The sequence below is a fragment of the Rattus norvegicus genome, chromosome 1 (genome assembly GCF_021556685.1).
Source record: "Rattus norvegicus strain SHRSP/BbbUtx chromosome 1, alternate assembly SHRSP_T2T, whole genome shotgun sequence".
Lineage (NCBI taxonomy): Eukaryota > Metazoa > Chordata > Mammalia > Rodentia > Muridae > Rattus > Rattus norvegicus.
In genome coordinates this window covers 221,431,126-221,452,371 of record NC_141534.1, presented here as the reverse complement: position 1 = coordinate 221,452,371, position 21,246 = coordinate 221,431,126, and the positions used below count along the sequence as shown (strand labels likewise).

The 21,246-nt window shown below is 42.4% G+C and overlaps 2 protein-coding genes across 13 annotated transcripts in view; one reads left to right on the top strand and one right to left on the bottom strand.

Moving 5' to 3' along the window:
- Stx3 (syntaxin 3) overlaps positions 1 to 21,246 on the top strand; it is a 62,443-nt gene that overhangs the window by 32,156 nt on the left and 9,041 nt on the right. For 2 of the 12 annotated variants that reach the window (XM_087593776.1, XM_087593755.1), the window contains exons 4-9: positions 1,391 to 1,465; positions 2,795 to 2,862; positions 4,371 to 4,479; positions 5,279 to 5,352; positions 5,514 to 5,648; positions 7,582 to 7,692. In XM_087593776.1, coding sequence (XP_087449902.1) covers positions 1,391 to 1,465; positions 2,795 to 2,862; positions 4,371 to 4,479; positions 5,279 to 5,352; positions 5,514 to 5,648; positions 7,582 to 7,692 — 572 coding nt within the window. 12 annotated transcript variants of the gene reach the window in all.
- Positions 15,237 to 20,049, bottom strand: Mrpl16 (mitochondrial ribosomal protein L16). Its single transcript, NM_001009647.1, is given in 4 exon segments — positions 15,237 to 16,042; positions 17,145 to 17,293; positions 19,570 to 19,635; positions 19,911 to 20,049. Coding segments are annotated over 4 exon segments (756 nt in total). The 5' UTR covers positions 19,966 to 20,049; the 3' UTR covers positions 15,237 to 15,556.

Sequence of the window (21,246 nt, the reverse complement as noted above, 5' to 3'; positions counted from 1 at the left end):
ATCCTACCAGATCAAGTACATTTATTTTTTATTCTTATGAGGTATTCTGGAATGGTTCATGTAAGTGCCCCTGTCTTTTACCTTGGATGCGTTACTGCTGTCGAGGCAAACTTTTGTTCTATATTTGGTGAATACAGTTTAGCACTATATTTATGTTCCTAAGAAAAGTGACTGTTCACTTGCTTTCCAGTTCCTGAGGGCTAAAACCAGAATACTTCAGCAGAGCATATGGGAATTGTCCCGTCATGGTCCCATCTTCCTTTCTACCTTTCCTCTGCCACCACTGCCCACCCTGCTGACTTTATTCACATTAACCTCTGACAAGTCTTCAAATATTACTTGTTCCTTCACACTCTTTATATATCATTCCTTCTCCTTGGGATTCCTGCTCTTAGTCTCCTTTGCTACCTAGCTAAGCTATAGGCTTTTTTGACTGGCATTCTCTCTCTCTCTCTCTCTCTCTCTCTCTCTTACTTATCTATTTATTTATTTTTACCATTTCCTAACCTATAGTTTTTGTTGAGACTCAGTTCTACTAGCTCTACTGTTATGCCCTTAGGTGCTCTTCCAAGTTCCTTGAGGCTGTGCTAGGGTTTCTCCATAACCATCCCATGCACATCTTCCCCAGAACTAAAGCCATACCTTGTGCTACATATCAAGACTTCGGATGAACTCCCTCCTTATCCCCTGCCAGGCCCTGCCCCTTGACTGCTGAGTTATATCTTCTCTCTGGTCCCTTAAGTTCTCACTCAGTCACAAGAGTGGAGGTTCCAAAGACTAATTCTGGAATGCGTGGTTATCGTTAATTTTGCTCCATATTCCCACCCGAGTGCTCTGTGCGTGCATCAGCTGCGACAGCTCTGGGAGTGTAGTAGGTGCATCATACACACTTATGTAAATTAATGGGCTTTGGTTGAAATTTCTTTTCCCCAGAACTTCCATGGAATCCTCTCCTATCTCCTGAGATTGAGCTCACATGGTAAACAAGTTAATTCCTCTAAAAGCATGACTTGGATTGAGGAGGCTTGTTTTAAAAAGAAAATCCTATGCTTTAACCCTGTATTTGGTTCTTTAGGTCTGGAATAGGGTACCAAAATATGTCTTTTAATTTAGTAAATTAATAATTTTATTTTGAATATGAGAGATTGTACCCAGGGCTTGGTGCATGCTAAGCATGTAATCTACCACTGTTATTTCCTTAGTCTAAAAATGTTTTAAAAGAAAAAAAATTCTTTGTGACTGACTGCAGTGGTAGATTCTGAAAAGCACATTGAGATGAACACTGGTGGCAGAGGGCATCTGAGAGCCTCTGCCTCATCTGCTGACTGATCTATCTCGCAGAGCACTTTGCTGTCTTTTGTAACTGAGCCTGCCTCTTATGTTTACCCAGAAACCAAAGACGACCTTGAACAGCTCACAACTGAGATCAAGAAAAGGGCCAACAACGTCCGGAACAAACTGAAGAGTAAGAAGAAAACACAGAAATAAGCCAGTCTCCACCACAGCCAGATACAACCTCTGAGGGCTCACCTCTCACCTGCCAGTCACCCCAACAGGAGTGACATCATTTGGCTTATTTTTACTGGAGTCTAGGGCACTGTCCCTGGACTGACCTTCTGTATCCTTAGACATTCATCACCTCTTGAATTCTCACTGTAGTTGAAAATGCCCAGCACCGAAGTTAGGAAGTGAAAGTTATGTGCTTCCCACCACTGTCGTTGTTATTTAGCTTAGTCCTTCAGTTCTCTCCTGCTGCTTTCTCAGCACCTATGTACATTTGAGAGGTAACTGTAGAGACATAGGTGCAGGGTCTGTCATTCAGTCAGCAGACATTTCTTTGTCTTACCTTCTCATTCCTGCTTCCCTCCCTGGTTTTGGAGCACAGTGTTCAGCAAAGTCACTGTCATAGATTTAATCCTCCTGGGGATCTCCAACTCTTGCTTAGTTTTGCAGCTGTAATCCCTATTCCTGTCAAAGTACTTGCCGAGTATGTGCTATTGGTCAGAGAGGAAATCAGTATTATTTCTTCCTTCTCCAATAAAGTATAACAGTTATTTTAATGGATAGTGAGGGGAAGGCAGCTTCCAAAAATAATGTTAATGTGACCGCCTCCTTGTTAAGCCGCTTGTTCAATCTTTGCATTGGTATTTTAAAGAGGTTCAGGTTGAGCATACTTAATCCAAAGTTTCCAAATTCAAAATATTCCAAAATCTGGAACTTTCTGACACTTATATGACACTGTAAGTAGAAAGCGTCATACTAAGCCTCACAAGTACACTAAAAATGTAGTTCTAAATTATCTCTAGGCTCTAAGATATATATGAAAAACAAATGAGTCCTCTGAGCCATCCCTAACATTATGTATATGCACATATTCCATTTTTTTTAGATATTTCAATTTTGACAAAATCCGAAACACTCCTGACTCGAAGCATTCATTTCACACCAATGCTGCCCAGCCTCTGTTGCTACTTTTTCATTTTATAAACAAGAGGACAGATGGTTGAAAGAGTTACACAGCTAGTCCATGGCAGGGTAGGGATTTAAGTGTCAGTCCCTTGATGGCCTGAACTGAACTATTAGTTGTGTTGCTGAGGTCTGGCAACAGCACAGGCTGACAAGGTTAAGTGTGTAGCTTGTGGGGGTGGACACTGATCTTTTGTTATTGGATCTCCCTGTTGTCATCCATCTTCATAGCCTCTGTGTGTGAGGATGGCTAAGCAGGTCTGTATAGAATAGGGTGCTTTCTGGAAGGAAGGACAGATGTGTTGCTAGAATAACCCTCTCACTGCAGGCATGGAGAAGCATATTGAGGAAGACGAGGTCCGGTCATCAGCAGACCTTCGGATACGAAAGTCCCAGGTACCTTTGTTTCTGGTTTAACAACCATTTTCACCACTTTATAAAAATTATTTTTTTACCATGTGCATTTGAAAAAAAAATTCTATTGTATTGGAACTCAGTTTGAGGAACTGGAAAGGGGAACCATCTAGGCTAAAGCAGTGGCCAGGGCCCATTGTTCCCCTTTGGCCTTCTCTCACATTCTAAAGGAAGCCCCTAAAGTGCTCCCGTAGCTCCCCTAGACTCCTCAGACACACCTTCAACACTGCTTTGTTTTATAGGCAAAGAAAGTTATGTCTTTCTTCTAACAATTGTTAGAGTCACCAAGTTTGGAGTCATCAAAAACATGTTTCTTGTCCTTTGAGAACCTGGGCATGGTGGCTGCCTCACATAATCCCAACACTTTCGAGGCTCCAACAAGAGGACTGCTGAGTCTTCAAGGATACCCTGCCAGAAATATAGTGTGAGAACATTAAAAAACAAAAACAACAGGAAAAAAATGAGGGAGGAATCTGACATGATGTTTAAGTGGTGCAGTAAATACTGTATAGCAGGAAATCAATGTAAGAGGTATAATCGAATCTGTGGTCTTCACATCACTGAAAGATCTCATGGTGAATTGGCGGTGGCCTTGGGTGAGCAGGAGTGCTGGTGGTGTGTGTGTGTGTGTGTGTGTGTGTGTGTGTGTGTGTGTGTGTGTGTGTGCACGCAGTGTTGGCAGCAGCAGAGAGTGGTGTTGGTGGCAGTGGTATGAAGATGGTGGTGGCAGCATTGGGATGAATTCAGGACGGATAAAATGGGAATACCCTACCTTGAGAAAAGAGTGTGTTGTTGGGTAGCAGTGCTAAATTTCCAGCTGATAATGTAATGCCACACTCCAAAGGTCTTCAAATACTAGACGGGAGCATTTGCAGCTGATCCAGTAGCTGCCAGTCATTTGTTTCAGTCTACACAGCGTCTAGGGTCATATGCTAGCCCTTTGGATACGAGTGGGGAAGAGGCTAGGAGCTCCCTAGTTAGGCTTTCATGATGATTTAGTCTGAATTTACATGGTAGTAGTATGTTTGGTAAACAGAGGAATAAGGAGGTTTGATGCTGTGAGGTAGGCAAGGAATAAAAGTTATTATTAAGTCTGTTGAGAGAAACTGTTTATTTGTAAGCAAGAAACCTTGAGGCTGCCATTTGGCATGTGACCCGAAGGAACATTGGCAGGCACTGCTTATGGGAATCATAGTTGAGAACTTTAGCCAAGGTTATGGTGGAAAATGCTACTCTCAGGTTCTCAGTAATTCTGTTTTTGACTAAAAAATATTACATTAGTTCAGTAAAGCAAGAAATGAGTAATGGAGATTACACATTGAAAGTTCAGTGGATGTGTCCCACGGCACCAAACTAGCTTAACAAAGTAGGGTTTTGCATTTTGGTCTTCTGGTTCCAAGCCCAGGACTACTGCAGACTAGGCTGTGTCAAGGTGGGATAGTTTTACATGGCCTCCTGGGGGATCTACTCATTTAACATTGTCTCCATAGCACTCCGTCCTCTCCCGGAAGTTTGTGGAGGTGATGACAAAGTACAATGAGGCACAGGTGGACTTCCGTGAACGCAGCAAAGGGCGCATCCAACGGCAGCTTGAAATTAGTATGTGTTTGAAGTTGGGCCAGTGTCTGTCCCCACCTTTTCCTGCTATGTGGTTGTCCATCCTGAGTCCTGGGAGAAGCAACAATGACCCTGCTGCTTGTGCTCTCTTTATTCTATTTGACTCTCAAACACAGAGCAGATGCTATTGATTGATATATCTGTAATATGGTATCCTACGTTGAAAAGTGACACATTTATTGAGCCAAGGAATTTTATTGTTTATGGGATCCATCCAGCACTTCCCTTACCTTTAAGGGAACCCACTAAATAGTTGGCCTCCTGAGAACTCATTACCATTTTGCTGTTAAATGAAAAAGTACATTTATGAAAAAAGATGTAGTGCTAGTTGTTGTGAGGAATCAAAACATTAATAAAACTATATTGTTTAGGAATTTAGTGATATGGAAGAGTAGTCCCTACAAGGCACACGGCTTCAAGTGAGAGAAGCTGTGTGAACAAAGATGCTATCAAGGAAACGCAGATGTGTTTGTTTAGAAGTGGCAAGTTGTCCAGGGTTGGAAGGAGGGTGTGTTTGAAACTGCAGTGTAGGGTTGAAGGAGGGCTTCCCACAAATTGTGCACTGTCATGAGCTCTTGGGCTCTGTGGTATGGTGGTTGGACTAATAACAGTCTGATCTGGAGTATATGCTTAGAATGAAGATTATTACTGATAATGTTAAAGATTGAAATGGGAGAGAAGTCAGAAGAATTAGGAAGTTGTTGGGGGAGGTGTTTGGTAGGAAATTGTAAGTGGAATAGTACTTTAAGCTTATATTTCATGTATTTCCTTTGTTACAAAGCTGGCAAGAAAACAACAGATGAGGAGCTGGAAGAAATGTTGGAGAGTGGCAACCCAGCCATCTTCACTTCTGGGGTGAGTGGCCAAGGCACTCACTTCAGTGGACAGGGATGAGCCCATGTGGGCTGCACTTGCAGCTCTTTGGGGGAGGGAACTTATGTGGACTCTGAGGGCTGTGCAGGGGCCAGTCTGTTACTAGGGTGGTTGACAGCCTGTCTGTCTGGGACCTGTTGTAGATCATTGACTCCCAGATTTCCAAGCAAGCCCTCAGCGAGATTGAGGGTCGGCACAAGGACATCGTGAGGCTGGAGAGCAGCATCAAGGAGCTCCATGACATGTTTATGGACATCGCCATGCTGGTGGAGAATCAGGTAGCGGGCACGTAGACAAGCAGACATTTCCTTCAGAACCACAAAGGGCATTTTGGACGTCAGGCTGGGCAGGGGACAGAGAATGTTCCTCCTGGGGCAACAGGATTCTAGTGTCAGAGGCAGAGGTGTGCATTCTTACTTATCAAGTGCTGGCCCCTTGAGCCACCTCAGTCTTGTTATTCTTGCTTGTACTTCACAGTGATTCCAGTTAGTAGTGAAGTTTCATATGTCATGACATAACCCAGTTTGCTTAGCCAATAATCACTGTGTTCTTTCCCTTTTAAAAATTAAAGACATGGGCTTTTTGACTGGGGAATGTGTAGTTCAGTGTAGGATGCCTGCCTAGCATTCACAAGGCCTTGGGCCCAAGCTATCTTCTGGCCCAGGTCTGCATAAATCAAGCATAGCGGGATATACCTGTAATCCCAGTGCTTAGGAGGTGGAAGCAGGAGGGTCAGGGCTCAAGGTTATCTTCTAATACAGGGTGGGCTTCCTCAGACTCACCCTCCCTAAAAACATAAAAAGGAGGTCTTATTGGCAATACCTTGACAGTTTACTGATCTGAACTATTTTACTGAAAGCCTTTTCTTTTCCTGTAATTCACCATAGAAATTAAAAGCAAATTAGTTACTTTTTCCAGTTTTGCTTTTACACTTTTCTTGAGCATTTTGGCACCTTTTGCTAAGAATCAACAGTAGACACGATTGAAGGATTTCGTATAAAAAGAATATTTTAGTGAACGAATATAGAAACACTTGAACCACTTACAGTTTTTATAGTTCATCCCTAGGGATGGGAGTAGAATTCGATATTGCTTGCATATGGCATTCATTTCTGTCAGATTGTTGACCCCCAGTTCTTGGGATAAAGTTAGGTGTCATGCAGGGTCACAGTGCTAAGCAGCTTTCATCAGGAACTCCCAGCTGTCAGCCACTGGGACAGAATTGGGCACACTTGCTTGGTAGTTAGACCACAGAGTGTAGTTGAAGCCTGAGCACTGGCTAACCAGTTTTTCATGAGTTCTTTGCCCTTTGGCACTCTCCTTCCATTCCCCTTTCTGGCCTTCGAGACCCCTCTCTCAATCCCTCCATTCCCACTTTTCTTTTTTCCCATCACACTGCCTTGCTGAGGATCTGGTTTGAGTTTCAAGTGATGGTAAGTGCCTTGCTGTGTCTCGTGAGAGTCCTATGGCAAAAGGGTGGGGATGACAAAGGTCTAGGTGGGTAAGAGGAATTCTCACTTTTAGATTCCCAGGAAGTAACTGGAGTGACCAAACTTCCTTGACAGGAAGTAAAAGCCAGGAAACGATCAGGAATCTTATTAAAAGATGGGTGTCTAGTGGGGAAGATTCAACCAATAAATAGCATGGGTAGACCCAACACCCGTGCTTAAGGGGGTTGGTGGTTTATCTTGAAGGACTTAAGTACTTTCAACTTGATGTCATTACTGAATACCTTTTATGTACCAGGCACTATTTCACAGTAGTGAGTAAACCTGGCTTAGGCTGAATGAACTTGGTTTGAGTTTGAATGGTTAATAACAGGCTAGCATCCTGGTGATAGTCTAAAAATATGAGGCTTTCTTATTTTGGTTCATCCCTATATGTTTAAAAAAATAAGAAAATTAAAGAAAGCTGTGGGAGAGTGTGTTTGTGTATATTTACATGTAGTTACTGAGCATCTAGAAAAACTGCTTGGTATAATTATTCAAGGAGTAATCCAATAGTTATTGAATAGTTATTGAATGAGTGACCACTGCAAAGGACTGGGGAATTGTATGTTATCACATGTGAAATGGGAAAGTTTGCTGTACAGAAGGCTGTGCTCTAAGGTTTCTGTATATGCCTTGGCACTGAAGACTGTATAGTCCTTCCCACATTAGCTGGGCTTTTGTAGGGTGGGGTTAACAGGTGTGACTTGTGTCTTCTTTTCAGGGTGAGATGTTAGATAACATAGAGTTGAATGTCATGCACACGGTGGACCATGTGGAGAAGGCACGGGATGAAACTAAAAGAGCCATGAAGTATCAGGGTCAGGCTCGAAAGGTGAGGTTTTCCTTCTGTTTTCAGACAAGAGAGTCCATTTTGTTTGCTACTGCGCTTTTTCTTTTCTCTCTTCCTGTCTGTTTCTGTTGCTACCACATCTTACATCTGGGGAAAGGGAGCCATGATTGACCGTATTGAGAATAACATGGACCAGTCAGTGGGCTTTGTGGAACGGGCTGTGGCAGATACCAAAAAGGCGGTCAAGTATCAGAGTGAAGCCCGGAGGGTGAGCGCCTCAGTCTCTGCTTGTTGTACCTTCTCTTCCTGTCTTTTGTTACGTTTATACCCTGATCATGAGCCCATGTCTTTTGTCTCTGTCCTAGCCTTAGTCTCTTCCTACCTTAGAGCCTTTCCTAGACTTCCTTCCTCCCCAGGGTTCTGTGCATGGATCTGGCTGTCACATGCTTTTGGCCCAAGAATCCACACTTGAGCAGCTCAGTAGGCTGGCCACATGGCCTAGATCTTGTTAGTAATCTCCTGAATTTGGCTTGTGAACCCTTTACATATTACGTAGCTCCTTGGAACTCTGGAAACCACACCCACCATTCTTTTTCTCTAACTTGAACCTAGCACAGTTGCTACTTGTTACATAAGTTACTGCACATTCATGGAAGCACTTCTTTTCTCTCCTTCTAGATGAAGTAATTTGAGGGTCAGAGGATAAGTAGTTGGCTTCAGACCACTCAGTAGTATAGGGGGTGGACCTGGCATTCACACCCCATTAGTATGTTCTACCATATCTTTGTGCCTACCTTTCCTACTGGCCTATGCTTAAGAATTTTGAAGCTTCTGTCTTCAATGACTATGGGTGCCCAGTTATGGCAGACTCTGCCATTTTTTGTTCTTTGTTTCTCTTGAACTCTACAATTTTCTTTCTTTAGTTTGTTCTCTTCCAGCTGCACCTATCGCTTGTGCAATTATTGTGGGAGTGACAAGTTGATTTTCATCTGAACTATGCTGAATTGCATTTTGGACACCTATTCAGTATATGTAGTCAGAGGTGTATAACTGGGCTTTTAAGAATTCAGATGGATACAAGTTGGTAATCAGAACTGTGTTACAGATATCTTTATACTCCCCATTGAAAAGGCAGACTTAAATGAGGTACTGCTTGGAGACCTCATGATACTGATTGCCATGAGTCCACATATGCAAGTGTGTGAGCGGAGAGCTGTAGGTGCTCCACATTTCCATTTGCTGGCAGTGCTAGGCAAGAAGAAATTTAAGAAATATAAAATACCCATGAATACATTTTTATAGAGAGATATATACTTCTTATGTGGGTTGAGATTACTTTTTCATTGTAAAAGAGATGAGAAAGGCTAAATTTTTGATGAGTTGCTACTACTTTTTTTGTAATAATGATTTTTTATTTCTTATTCCTTTCTCCAGAAATTGATAATTATCATTGTGATAGTAGTTGTGTTGCTGGGCATTTTAGCGTTGATTATTGGATTGTCCGTTGGGCTGAAATAAGAGTGGCCTAAGGGGCTGCTGCACTGAAATGTAAGTAGATGAATGGTTCTGGATTGGCTTCTCCTGAGGAATTCATCTGGGATTTCATTCTACTCTTTCCTAATGACTGTCATAATAGGCTTTTAAACTGTTGGTTGCCTTAATTCTTTAAATTCCTTAAAATCCCATTCTTGGGTTCTGGCTGCAGGATGTGGGTCAGGTCTTCCATTTTTTTTGTAGCCTGATTGCTTGTTTCTACTTTCTTGTCACTTAGAACATTTAGTACCTCATTCTGACTATCTGTACCCAGGAGGCATGGGTAGATGTTGGATGCAATCTGGGATCCATCTTCTAACTTCTTAGTGGCTTTCATGGATGTTGGGCTGAGCATTCCTTGTCCTTTTTCAGTAGAACTGAAGCTTTATACTGCAGTCTCAGGCTTTAAGAGTTGTTTGTGGCTGAATGTTAGCTCTTGAATGAGGTACTTGATAACATTTTAAAGTGCTGAGTCATGGCAGAGAGAAACACTTAAAAAAAGAAAAACTTAAATCTTAAAGAAGGGTCAAATTCACACAGCTAATAGTGGACCTAGGAGAGTGCTTTACTACATCTTAATTTCTTTTTGTAAAGTAAGTAGTGTTTATCCTTGTATACAAAGTCCAGTGAACTCTAGGCTGTCAACCAAAATTTATTAAGATACAGCTGGCCAGTAAATTAGGCTTAAAACGGTGAACTTGATAAAGATGATCTAATAGTCCTTGGGCCTTAAGAACTTTGTTTTTTTCTGGATAAAATAGAGTAATGCTATTTTTAAAAGTGTTTAAGATACAGACAAGTGAAAGTTACCCTGTAGTATTATTCTTCTTAACATGTGACAGGCTCACACACTTAGTTTTGCATAGTTCAGACTATATTAATTATATAGTGCTTTTATCTAGTTAGAAAATCATAAGGATCATTCTTTATTACTAAAATCTTATTGAAAGCTATTTCTCAACATAAGGACATTTAGCATTTCCTCAGTGTTGGAGTTTATATTATTTTGCTATCATTGAGTGTGATGAAATTCATATTTTCCTATTCTCTTGCTATAATTCAGAAACCAGATTACTGAAGTAACAGGCATGGACTTCTTTGAGGGTTGATGCAGACTTGCATGTTCACACTGAGGCTCATTCTTCATTTTACTTCAGCCCCACCTAGGTGTGTCACAGTGTGCATTTTTTCCCTGACCATGTGGCTTGGGGATCTGGAAGTCAGATTATTAAATCTTAAGTGTTCAACTTTGAGAGGTATAGTGCTGAGGCAATCAAGCTCTCGGGTTCTTTTGATCTCCTTCTCTTTCTCCTGCCATCATTCTAGTCCTTGATGACTTCTGTTTATAACGTTTCAGTTTTGTGCTCAGTCTTGACTATCTCAATGAAAAGTCAAAGCATTAGGAAGGCTGAGAACCACTGACATAGAGGTTTTCTTAGTTCTTTCACAATAGTTCTTGTATTTCACATGTCCAGCCTTAGGCTTGTCTCTGGGCTATTTCAATTTAGTGTTGACTTCTGCATGCTCTTTTTAGTAGGCATTTCTGATCTTTGATCTCCACATTTGGGGTTGTGGCTAATTGCCCTTGTTCTTTAACATTGTTCTGTATACTGATCAGCTTCCCCTCTCCCTACCTTTCTTAGCTTGGCCTGACCACTCTTGTCTCCAGATGGGAACAAAGATTAAATGGCCTTCCTGAGAATGAGGGGTACCTGTTCCTTTATTTCCTTGTAACCATTCTTGGACCTGGCTCAGCAAACAATCTACCCCTGGAGGGATCTAATCTACCTGGTGCAGCCCTGAGTTCTCAAAACACCTCCCATCTTAGCAGCTGAAGTACCCTCCTCCGGACCGTGTGAAGCAACCCAGTGTGTTGGTGTGTCAGTTATGCCTTGTGACTTGGAAAATCCCAGAGAGACCAGCCGGGGCGCTGTATTTCTACCTCATGGAGTATTCTCTTGGAATATACTTTGTAGGGGAGTAACTAACAAAGTAGAGGGCTTCTTCTAAGTTTAGCAGTAGTGTGGCTTGGATCAGAGTCCCTAGCTGGCAGGATGCCAATCTTTAGTTTGTAGTCTGATGTCCTGAAAACATGAAAGACTAATGGATGCCATTTTGGTCTTACAAGTTGGCTTTTTTTGAAATTCACCTTTTGATTAAGCTCTAACTTCACCTTGTGGGGCACATTGATTTTTCTCTATATTCACTCTTGTTTACTCAGAGAGACCAGGGTGACAAGTCCTCTGAAGCTACCATTGGCAAAGACTGAGGACATAGAACATAGTTCCATGTCTGAGTCTTGGAAACTGGCTAGTCACTGTTAGAGAATTGCTCTTTGTGAAGACATTACCTTGAGGCCAAACAGAACTAGGGATTTACAACTGGTCCAGGGACAAGGTGCTACTGTCTCAGGCTCTGGAAATGTCAGTCATTTGTGTGTTTCAGGTGTACTTTTGTAATTGTGTATGTGAGAGGTATTTATGTAACTGTCTGCCTCTCAGGAAGTAGGAAAACTAGAAGATACTATGATCTCAAAAAGAAAGAAAGAGACAAAGGTAAACAGAGCTTAGCTAGAATCAGGTAAGGAATATGTGCTTACCTCCGTGAATCATTGTAGAAATGTGATTTTCCCCTTGCCATCAAGCTTGTTTTCTGGATGGCTGCTGCCATGGGAATCAAATGAGATCTTTGCAGTAAGGACTAAAGTGATTCCCATTGAAGTTTTCTGCACAGCAGACAGTGAGTGTGTAATATTATTTACCTCTATCTGCTGCTTACAAGAGCTTTGGCCAGAGAACATCTCCCAACTGTCTGATATTATTTACACTGTCCGTGTGATCTTTCTCTCTTCTCTGGCAGGAGACTCGGGAGTCTGTAGAACAGCTCTTCTGCTTTCTTTTGTCCCCTGTATTTCCTATCATGGAGGCAATAACCTGGAAATCTTTGCTAGTGATTGCAGTGGTAAGCCTTAGACCTTTGGTGATCCCTGCCAGTATCCCTGATTTGGGGTATTTAAACTCCTAATTTAACGTGTTTTGTGGGATGAGTACTCTAGTCTGGGCACTGCCTATGAGCTTCCTTTGTAAAGGCGCCTCTTCAGTCAACCGGCACTCAAGATGGAGCCGTAGGGATGCCCTCCTCCCTATGGCTGTGATGTCTGGCAGGACTGGCTCGAGCTAGGAGAGGAAAACAACCCTTAGTAAAGGCCTTTTCTTTCCTCCTTCAGGTCAGGGGCTAAAAGTTTGAAATGCTACATGTGAAGGGCTTTTGTTGTTTGTAAATTTTTAAATGTAAACTTGACTATTTTATTGCTAATTTAAAAATAAATGACTTTATATTGATTGCAAAACTGCTCTGGGGCCATCTCTCTGCAAAATTGTTTTGGTGATTTGGTGCCACCATGTGGTGACTTGGTGCCTCAGAAGCAATTGTCCCTCAATGGCTCTAGAAGAAAGTACATCTGTTGGAATGCTATCCAGAAGGCAGAGAAAATACAACACATCCTTGTGAAGCTGATTCTACGTCTCTAACCTGGAAGTGTTTTCTGCACAAGCCAGATCCATCCATTTTCCTCCTGTATTCCCTGTCCTTTCTGTCCCTCCTCCATGTCTGGTCCCATCTGCCTCCTTTTTGTCAGAATGTGTTTCTGCACAGCGATGCCATTTCTCATGTATTTCTCTCTCCTTCTGACGAGCAGAAGAAGATCATGATCATGATCTGCTGTATAATCCTTGCCATTATCTTGGCTTCTACCATTGGGGGCATATTTGCCTGAAAAGGTGAGCTTTCTGGGGAGGGCCTGGCCTGCTGTCACTTACTTGACACACTTGTATTCTGGGTGCTCTCGATGTGTGTCACCAGGTTGCATAATAAGGGGTAGGTGAGGGCTGGGCACTAGAATAGCTGAATGTTAGAGAAAACCAAGGAATAGGGATGTTTTGGAGAGCAGTAGGTGAAGAACAACTGGGAGTAGGTAGTCAGTGAGGGTGATGGGTAAGTAAGGTAGCAGTCCATGTCCCATGACTGATCCTGGCAGTATTATACGTCCCAACAGTGAGGGATGTCCAACTCTTGTAAAATCTTAAGCCCTTGTATCTGGAAATGGTAGTAGAATTATTTTTGCATTGAACTTGATTTAAAATCCCCTGCTTCTAAGGATAGGGCAAGCTTGTGCAGTTTTAAGAGTAGTTTCTCACCCCTGCAGAGGAGAGGTGATATCCTGGCCATGAACACCATGCTGCATAATATATGATTTTTCTTTCCATTTTCTGTTACTTCCTTCTGCTCTCACAGATGGGATCTCAACAGGTATCTCCAGTCTTCCACCTCTGTGGTGCCATCATGTCTTCCCTTCAGAGTCTTCCTCCGCTAAGCCTCTTTTCATTAGGAAACTTTCAACACAGGGCACCAATCAACTGTTTATTAAATGTTACAGAAAGGGTGAACAAATTAATGAAAATATGGAATTGAAAGGCAGGGATGAAGGAACAGGGAGCACAGCAATATCCAGTGGGTTTAGATGGCCCTTAAAGGGCAGACCTGCATGCTAGAGAAGCATAATGGGTCCCTGTTTAGGGTACCTCTGTGTAGACTCGGAGCCTGGAGGCCAGGATGCTGAAGAGGCAGGTATTACAACAGGCCCAACTGCACAAGCTGTTAACTGAAATCTGAGGCCGTCTCTCAGATAGGTACTCCCTTTGACTCTTAACGGCTCTTCTAGGCCGCACTCTTAACCCACCAGATGTCTGCTTCCTTCTTTAGGGTCCAAAAATAGTTTTTACTTTATAGATTGTTTAAGGATAGATACTATGCCTGTCTCAAACACTACCATGTCCCTACTGCTTAGCACATACAGTGCCTGCCACTTTCAGATATCTGCTGGCTTGTAGTCAAGCTTTGATTTCATTCATGGATGAGCCCTTGGGCTTGGCTTTTAAACTCTTTAAAGTATCATCAGTATTATGCTTTATTATTAATCAGAGGTGTATGGAAAAATATGGCAACACCCCTATTACCATTCCATACACTTCAAAAGGTTTTGTTTTGAGGGATGGTGGTTAAGTAGAGGTTGGGTTTCTATTGGTGGTATAAATTCCCATCAGTAGCCTCTCATTTGTCAGATGATGGTTGGTCTCAGGATGGAGGTTCATTCAGCAAATTCATCCTTCCAACAAAAGAAGTTTATACTATAACTCAGCTTCCAAACCAGCACACTGTGTTATCCAGAGTAACGGAAGCCAGGGGATAAAGCTGCTGCTTCAGTCCTTACCAGGTCTGTGTTAGCAGAAGCTGCAGGTCAGTGGCATGTAAGAAACTGGTCCAAACACGTTCCTAATTCTAGGTGTCCTCGTGCTTCACTTTAAAAAATAATTTACTTAGAGACTATTATATCTTACACTCATTAAAAATAAATGAAAAACTGGGTCTAACTTTTGAAAGTAAGTGAAATGCTTCTGTTCTTTGCTGGATCTTATTTTTTAAAAAGCAATGTTTTACCAGTATGCAGTTTTCTACTCACCTTCAAAAGCAAGTGGTTTATACTTCTATCCATTCCTATTTCCCTGAGTTTGAATAAGGAATGCTGGTTCCCTCAGAAAAACTGATCAGTCTTGTTATGGACAAATGAAGCTGGCACCATGAAGTTTTGGATCACATGGGACCCTCTTTTATCCAGCAATAATGTGTGTGTTCCATATACATTAGCTCCGAAAGGGACAGAGGAGCCAAATGCCTCTCCTTACATAGTTTCAGATCTAGGAAGCTCCAAAAGGGGTTCAACGTTCGCTATCAGTCTTTTGCTAAATGGTATATTGCTTCTCATACTCCATGTTTCCCCTTCTGAGGCTGACAGACGATGGCAGCCGGGCATTAAAAATATCTGTTGAACCTACTAGTCTAGGTGTTGTCGTTTTTATCTTCATTGTCCAAAAAATGCATTTGTAATGAGCAAAATATCATAGACTAGGTAGTGTATACATTTATATTTCCAGAGCTGCGACACGCAAAGACTAATTTCAGCTCAGCTCTGGAGGTATTTCTTTTTCTTTTCTTTCTTTTTTTTTTTGGAGACAGGATCTTGCTTGTAGATGTGAGTGGCCTTGAACTCAAACGAGACCCACCCGTCTCTGCCTCCTGAGTGCTGGGACAGCTGGCTATGTCGAACTGTCCTTAATCCTTTAAGCAACTGACACTGACCAAAGAGAAGTTGTACCCTGAGATTACACTCGAACTTTAATTAGAGCCAATCGGGTGACACAGTGTTTCAGAAGTCACTTACTCATGTGCTTAGTTAAGATCCAAGAACCACCAAAGACCCTAAGGACAGTAAGGGTGCAGATTCTCAATGAGTCTGAGCCATGTTCCTGTGTTTTCACTACACGCGCTTGGGCATGTAGAATTTGCCCCAATATCGCCCTTTCTGAGTCAGGTCATATGGGCTCAGGAATTTCCGTATGCCAAACATGTTCGCAGTGGCTATGCGCTCAAAGGTCCAGGGATTCTGGTTATTAAGTTCTCTTTCTTTTTGATTTTGGTGCATCTTTTCTAGAGTCTTACGGCTCACGGCCTTTGCTGGAAAGGGCAACTTGTGGGCAACCTGGTTCAGGACACGCTTTACCTCTTCAAATTCACAGCGTCCACCCATCTCTACTATGAGGCATCCAGTCTTCACAGGTGTCACATAGTGATCAATGGCACCTTTACCTCCCCCCATGCGCTGCCCAACACCTTTTCGAGTGATGGGCTTGAAAGGGGCTGGCACTCGCCATATGGCAAACATGTTCTTGGGATCCATAAATCGATTGATTGTCAAGCGCATCATTTCAAAATGGCCCCAGTGAAGATAACCACCTCCAAGTGCCTAAAAATGAATAGAAAAATTAGAACATGGGGATTTATAAATTATGGAGTCTATTATCATGCCTTCTCTTTTGTAGTAACTGGCTTTAATGGTACATATGAAAAATAAACATCTAAGTTCTAATTAGTAATATGGAGGAAACACCTAGGCTACAGTAATAAAAGACAGCAACGGTGGGGAGAGCCCAGGGAGGACTTTTACAGATACGACACTGAAAGCTGAGGAGAGAAGCCTAGGAACCAGTCAGAAGAGAAGAGGAGAGTCCCAGGTGGAGAGAAACATTGATGTAAATGCCCTGCCACAGCAAAGGGCTGGGTGGGTTTAAGGAGAACCAGTGTAGCTGGGGTGGAGGAGGAATGCAGAGTGGACATAAGGTTCTGGGAGGTCAGCAGCTGCACTCTAGGGTACAGTGCAGGCCGGAGAAGAGGACTTTGCAAACATCACTCTGGCTGCCAGAAGTGCCAGAACATATCCACGTGTGTGACACTGACATTAATCTCCACAGAAACCACTTTATAGAAACAAGTACTGAAGCAGCTGTTCTAATACTTCATTTTACCAGAGGCTTGAAAAGGATCCTGTTATAATTGGGGAAAGGGGGTAGCACCTTTGCTCTCTGATTTTATAGTCATCTTCCTTACCACCTCTATAGTTTCAATCATTCTGAAATAATAAGTAGACATCCTGCTGTAAACAACTTATAATGTTTCTGGAATAGCAAGATAAAATGATTTTGGAAAAGCAAGATAAAAATCTAACATTACCCTGTTAGATTTCTGTTAACACAATTTCACCTGGATCTGAACCTCTGTCATTACCTGCTCAGTGTATACCTGTAGTATAGGCAACCTGCTTGTTGGGTACATTATCACAGGGCTTAGACACAGAATTTAGAGCAAACTCTCAAGCATCTAGAATGGGACTCCTGTTTTCAACCCTACACTGAAGAAAGACATAGAACTCATGTTTACTCGGGAACCCAGTAGCTTCGATCTACATCTGTGTAAAGAGCAGTTGGACTATGGCATGTAGGTGTGGCACTTTAAATATGGAAGAAGAGACTAAAGAGAAGAAAACTTCGTTAATCTCTTTTATCACTTACCAAAATTGCAAAATTGCCTTCTGTGAAGTCAGTGGCTTCAGCTGAAGGCCCTCGTATGTCCTTCAGATTTTTAGGTTCTCTCCTTACTTTTGGCACAAGTGGGACTCTTTCAACAAATTTAAGTTTGGATCTTTCAGGGATGGAGACATCTAGCAGGAGCAAAGACAACCGTGAATAAATAAAAGTGTGCTATTCAGAAGACCTCCTTCCTCTTACGGAGATTGACGTCAAGCAAGTGGAAGCCTTAGGCTAATGAATAATAATCCCAGTGGTCGTTACTTGCCTGTGGATGTTTCTAGTGATACTGGAATCTTTCAGCCATAACAATGCTTACACAAATGTTTCTAAGGCAAATTCACTATTACCCCCTTTGTATGTTCAGCACTGTAGGGGCTGTTCTACATTATTACTTTACTCACCGTTAAGCAGCTTTGGTATTTTGAGACTTTTTTTAAAAAACATCCCAACTGTAGTTTCCTCTCTACCTCCGTCTCAATCTGCTCATTCCTGTTTCTATTCAGAAAAGGGCAGGCCTCCCGTGAATATCAACCAAATGTGGAAAATCAAGTTATACCTCCTGTCGAATTAAGGCAGGATGAGGCAACCCAGAATGAAGAAAAGGGTCCCAAAAGCTGTCAGAAGAGTCAGAGACAGTCCACTGTTAGGAGTTTCACAAGAGGACTTAGCTATACAACCATAACATGTATACAGAGGTTTGAGAGAGTCTTAATGGGTGTCACGTGATCACTGTGTAACCTCCAACCTGTAAGAAGTGCTAGAATGAGTGTTGTGTTACAATGCCGGGCAACTTTTATATGTTTTAGGGCTTCAACACTAAACAGACAAACGGGGGAAATACAAAGTGAAGTGTTACAAATTGAAAACAAGGGGCCCATGAGATGTTTCAACCGGTACAAAGCACTGCTTGCCCATCTGACTTGGATCATTAGGGCCCATATGGTGGAAGGAGAGAACTGACTCTCATAAGTAGTCCTTTGGCCTCCACATATATGCCATGGTACATATGCACCCACACAGGTACATGCATACAAAATAAGAGGAAAAAAGTAATTAAAAATAAAAAAAATTGAAAACAAGAACATACATAATTTTCACCTAGGCCAAGAATCATAATTGGGCAGGTGGTATTCTAATCTCCACTTTAAAGAAGAGGAACTTGGGCTGGAGAGATGGCTCAGTGGTTAAAAGCACTGACTGCTTTATCAGAGGTCCTGAGTTCAATTCCCATAAACCACATAGTGGCTCACAACCATCTGTAATGGGATCTGATGCCCTCTTTTGGATTATCTGGAGATAGCTACAGTGTTCTCATATAAATAAAATAAATCTAAAAAAAAAAAGAAAAAAGAAGAGGAACTTAAGGTGTAGAGACTAGAGACATCTCACAATTAACCCAGTTAAAACATAAAAGCCAGAAGCATGTTATTTTTAAAAAAGAAGAAAAGGGGCCACTGTTCCTCTGTATTCTAGTGGGGGCACAGAACACTATACTGTAGAAAAAAATTGTCCTTCAATTCTGTTGGGAAACTTACAAACTAGGATTTCTCTGGTCTATTAACATCTTTACTCTCCATATGCGAACTTGAGAAAAACAATTGTGATTGATTTAAAAAAAATATGAAAAAGAACGGCTCCATGATAGAAATAAACAAAACAGGAAGCCTCAAGAAGTCATCAGATTATCAGTGTCATTAAAAGTTGGTGTTCCAGGTTATAACCCCACCCCCCACCCCGGGCTTCCATGAGCAGCTACTGTGAAACCCGGTAACACTTTCTTTTAGAAGTCAGTATGCATTTCTAAGCGCACACAGCACTTTATTAAGAATTTTATGAGTGTTTTGCCTACATGTATTGATGCGCAGAAGAGGATGTAGGAATCTCTGAGGCTGGGATCACAGACGGTTATGAACCATTCTGTGGGTTCTGAGAACTGAACCTGGGTTCTCTGCAAGAGCAACACATGTTATTAACTGCTGAGCCATCGCTCCAGCCCACAAGACCCTCAGATGTCCAGGTCATTTGCATTTTGGGAGTTTTTAGTGTATTAAAGAGTAAAGTTAGATTTACAGGACTGCAGTGCACCTGGTTACTATTGCTAACTGTCTGCATATATGAACTATTATTGAGCGAAGATAAAAAATCTAATAAATGCCCAGTTAGTGTGGACTGGGTAGATCATGGGCCACACAGATCAGTGGTAGGACGCCTGGGAACTAGCCCAATAGTTACTTGCTTTGCAACAGCGAGGGACTTCGTTGCCTCTAATGCTTATCAGAACACTGCTTGGCAGCACAGTTCTCCTTCCTTACATATATCTGTTGAATCACTCAGGAGGGAGGAAGCACAAGCACACCTACGATGTCTTTTATCAGAGGGAAAAAAAGTGGAAATGATAAGTACTTACTTTCAAAAGTTGGAACTGGGAGGAGCGTCTTCAGACCAGCACTGGTGGGAAGGGCTGCCCAAGTATCTACAAAGACAAATCAAACCATTGTTGTTATACTCCGGATCACTCCTGGCAGAGGTGTCTAGAAGTATGGGGGTACGAGTTCCACTAAATGTGTTCCCAAGGCAACAACTAGGATCACGGAGCACCGTCTCCCGCACAAGACCAGGACCCATGCATCCGCATAGTGGAGGCGGAGGAAGGAAAGCGCAGGTCCTATTGGAGTAAGCATATACTTTGGAATGTGGGGAGGAAGAACAGGGAGATGCCTTTTTAAAAGATCAAACGGATTTTCTGACCTGAAAAGTGCATCCGCCAGAGCGGCGCGGGCGCGCGCGTCAGTAGCCTCCACATGGCCACGCGCGTGCAGCCGGGTCGGGATTCTCTCGGCGACAACAGTACCTTTCCTCAGTTCAGCGCTCGGTCGCCTGCGGACACAAGACCGGAAGTGGCGTATTCTGTTCCATCTTTTACAGAGTCCTGACGGAAGTGGAGGAAATTTGAGCCCAGCACCTGGTTCCGGAGCAGGTATCTGCAGGTTAAAAGTCACGCAGGCCAAGCCACGCCCAATGTGTTTCAAGTTTCCTTGAGGGTTGGCTGTTTTTTTGTTTTTTTGTTTTTTGTTTTCCTGCTTAATGATCGCTCTGGGTTTACTTCTTAATGTAGAAAGCTGTGAAAGCCTGAGGTTTGGTGGTAGGCAAGTTGTTGCCTTAACTTTCCCTACATTTTTGTCCCTTCTCTAGGGACATAGAAAGATACCATTGATTTATCATTGGCTTACTTACTGTGCGTTTGCTGAATTTGGTCTTGACAAATCTATCATAAGAGCTGTAGCTGGACCAACCGGCTGGGTTCGATCGCCTGTCCTCAATATGCTAATTAAAAGAAAATAAGGGCGAAAGCTATTCATTTAAGGTGGCTTCACTTGGAGTAACAGATGACAGGCTCCAATGACCATCCAAGATTGTCTTCATTGCCCTGAAATGAGCTTTAAGCCTGCATCTGTCCGTCCATCCATCTATCTATCTATCTATCAATCATCTATCTATCTATCTATCTATCTATCTATCTATCTATCTATCTATCTATCTATCTATCTATCTATCTATCTATCTATCTATCTATGAGACAGAATCTCTATGTAGTTCTGTCTGTCCTGGAATTCACTATGTAGATCAGGCTGGCTTCAAACTCACAGAGATCTGCCTGCCTCAGCCTCCTCAGTGTGGGATTAAAGACACGTACCACACCTGGCATCTTTAAGTTTAAATAGAGGACGAATTGGGGCATTGAATGGGGAGTGGGCTGAAAAGTATGCATAATTAAGCAGTCCAGGATTAGGTGTCTGGTTGATCATTGCTTCAGTTCCGATTTGGCACAGTGGTCATCTCAAGCTGGCACAGTTTAACAGGATTAATATGTTTCTATAAATGATCAGTTTGGTTTCAAGATTTAGCCTTGTCTTCACAGAAGTGGGGCAGTGTTCTGTCTTCAAATTTTTCCCTTCAAGAATTCCCAGAGAGGGCTGGAGAGATGGCTCAGCGGTTAAGAGCACCGGACTACTCTTCCAGAGGTCCTGAGTTCAATTCCCAGCAACCACATGGTGGCTCACAACCATCTGTAAAGAGATCCGAT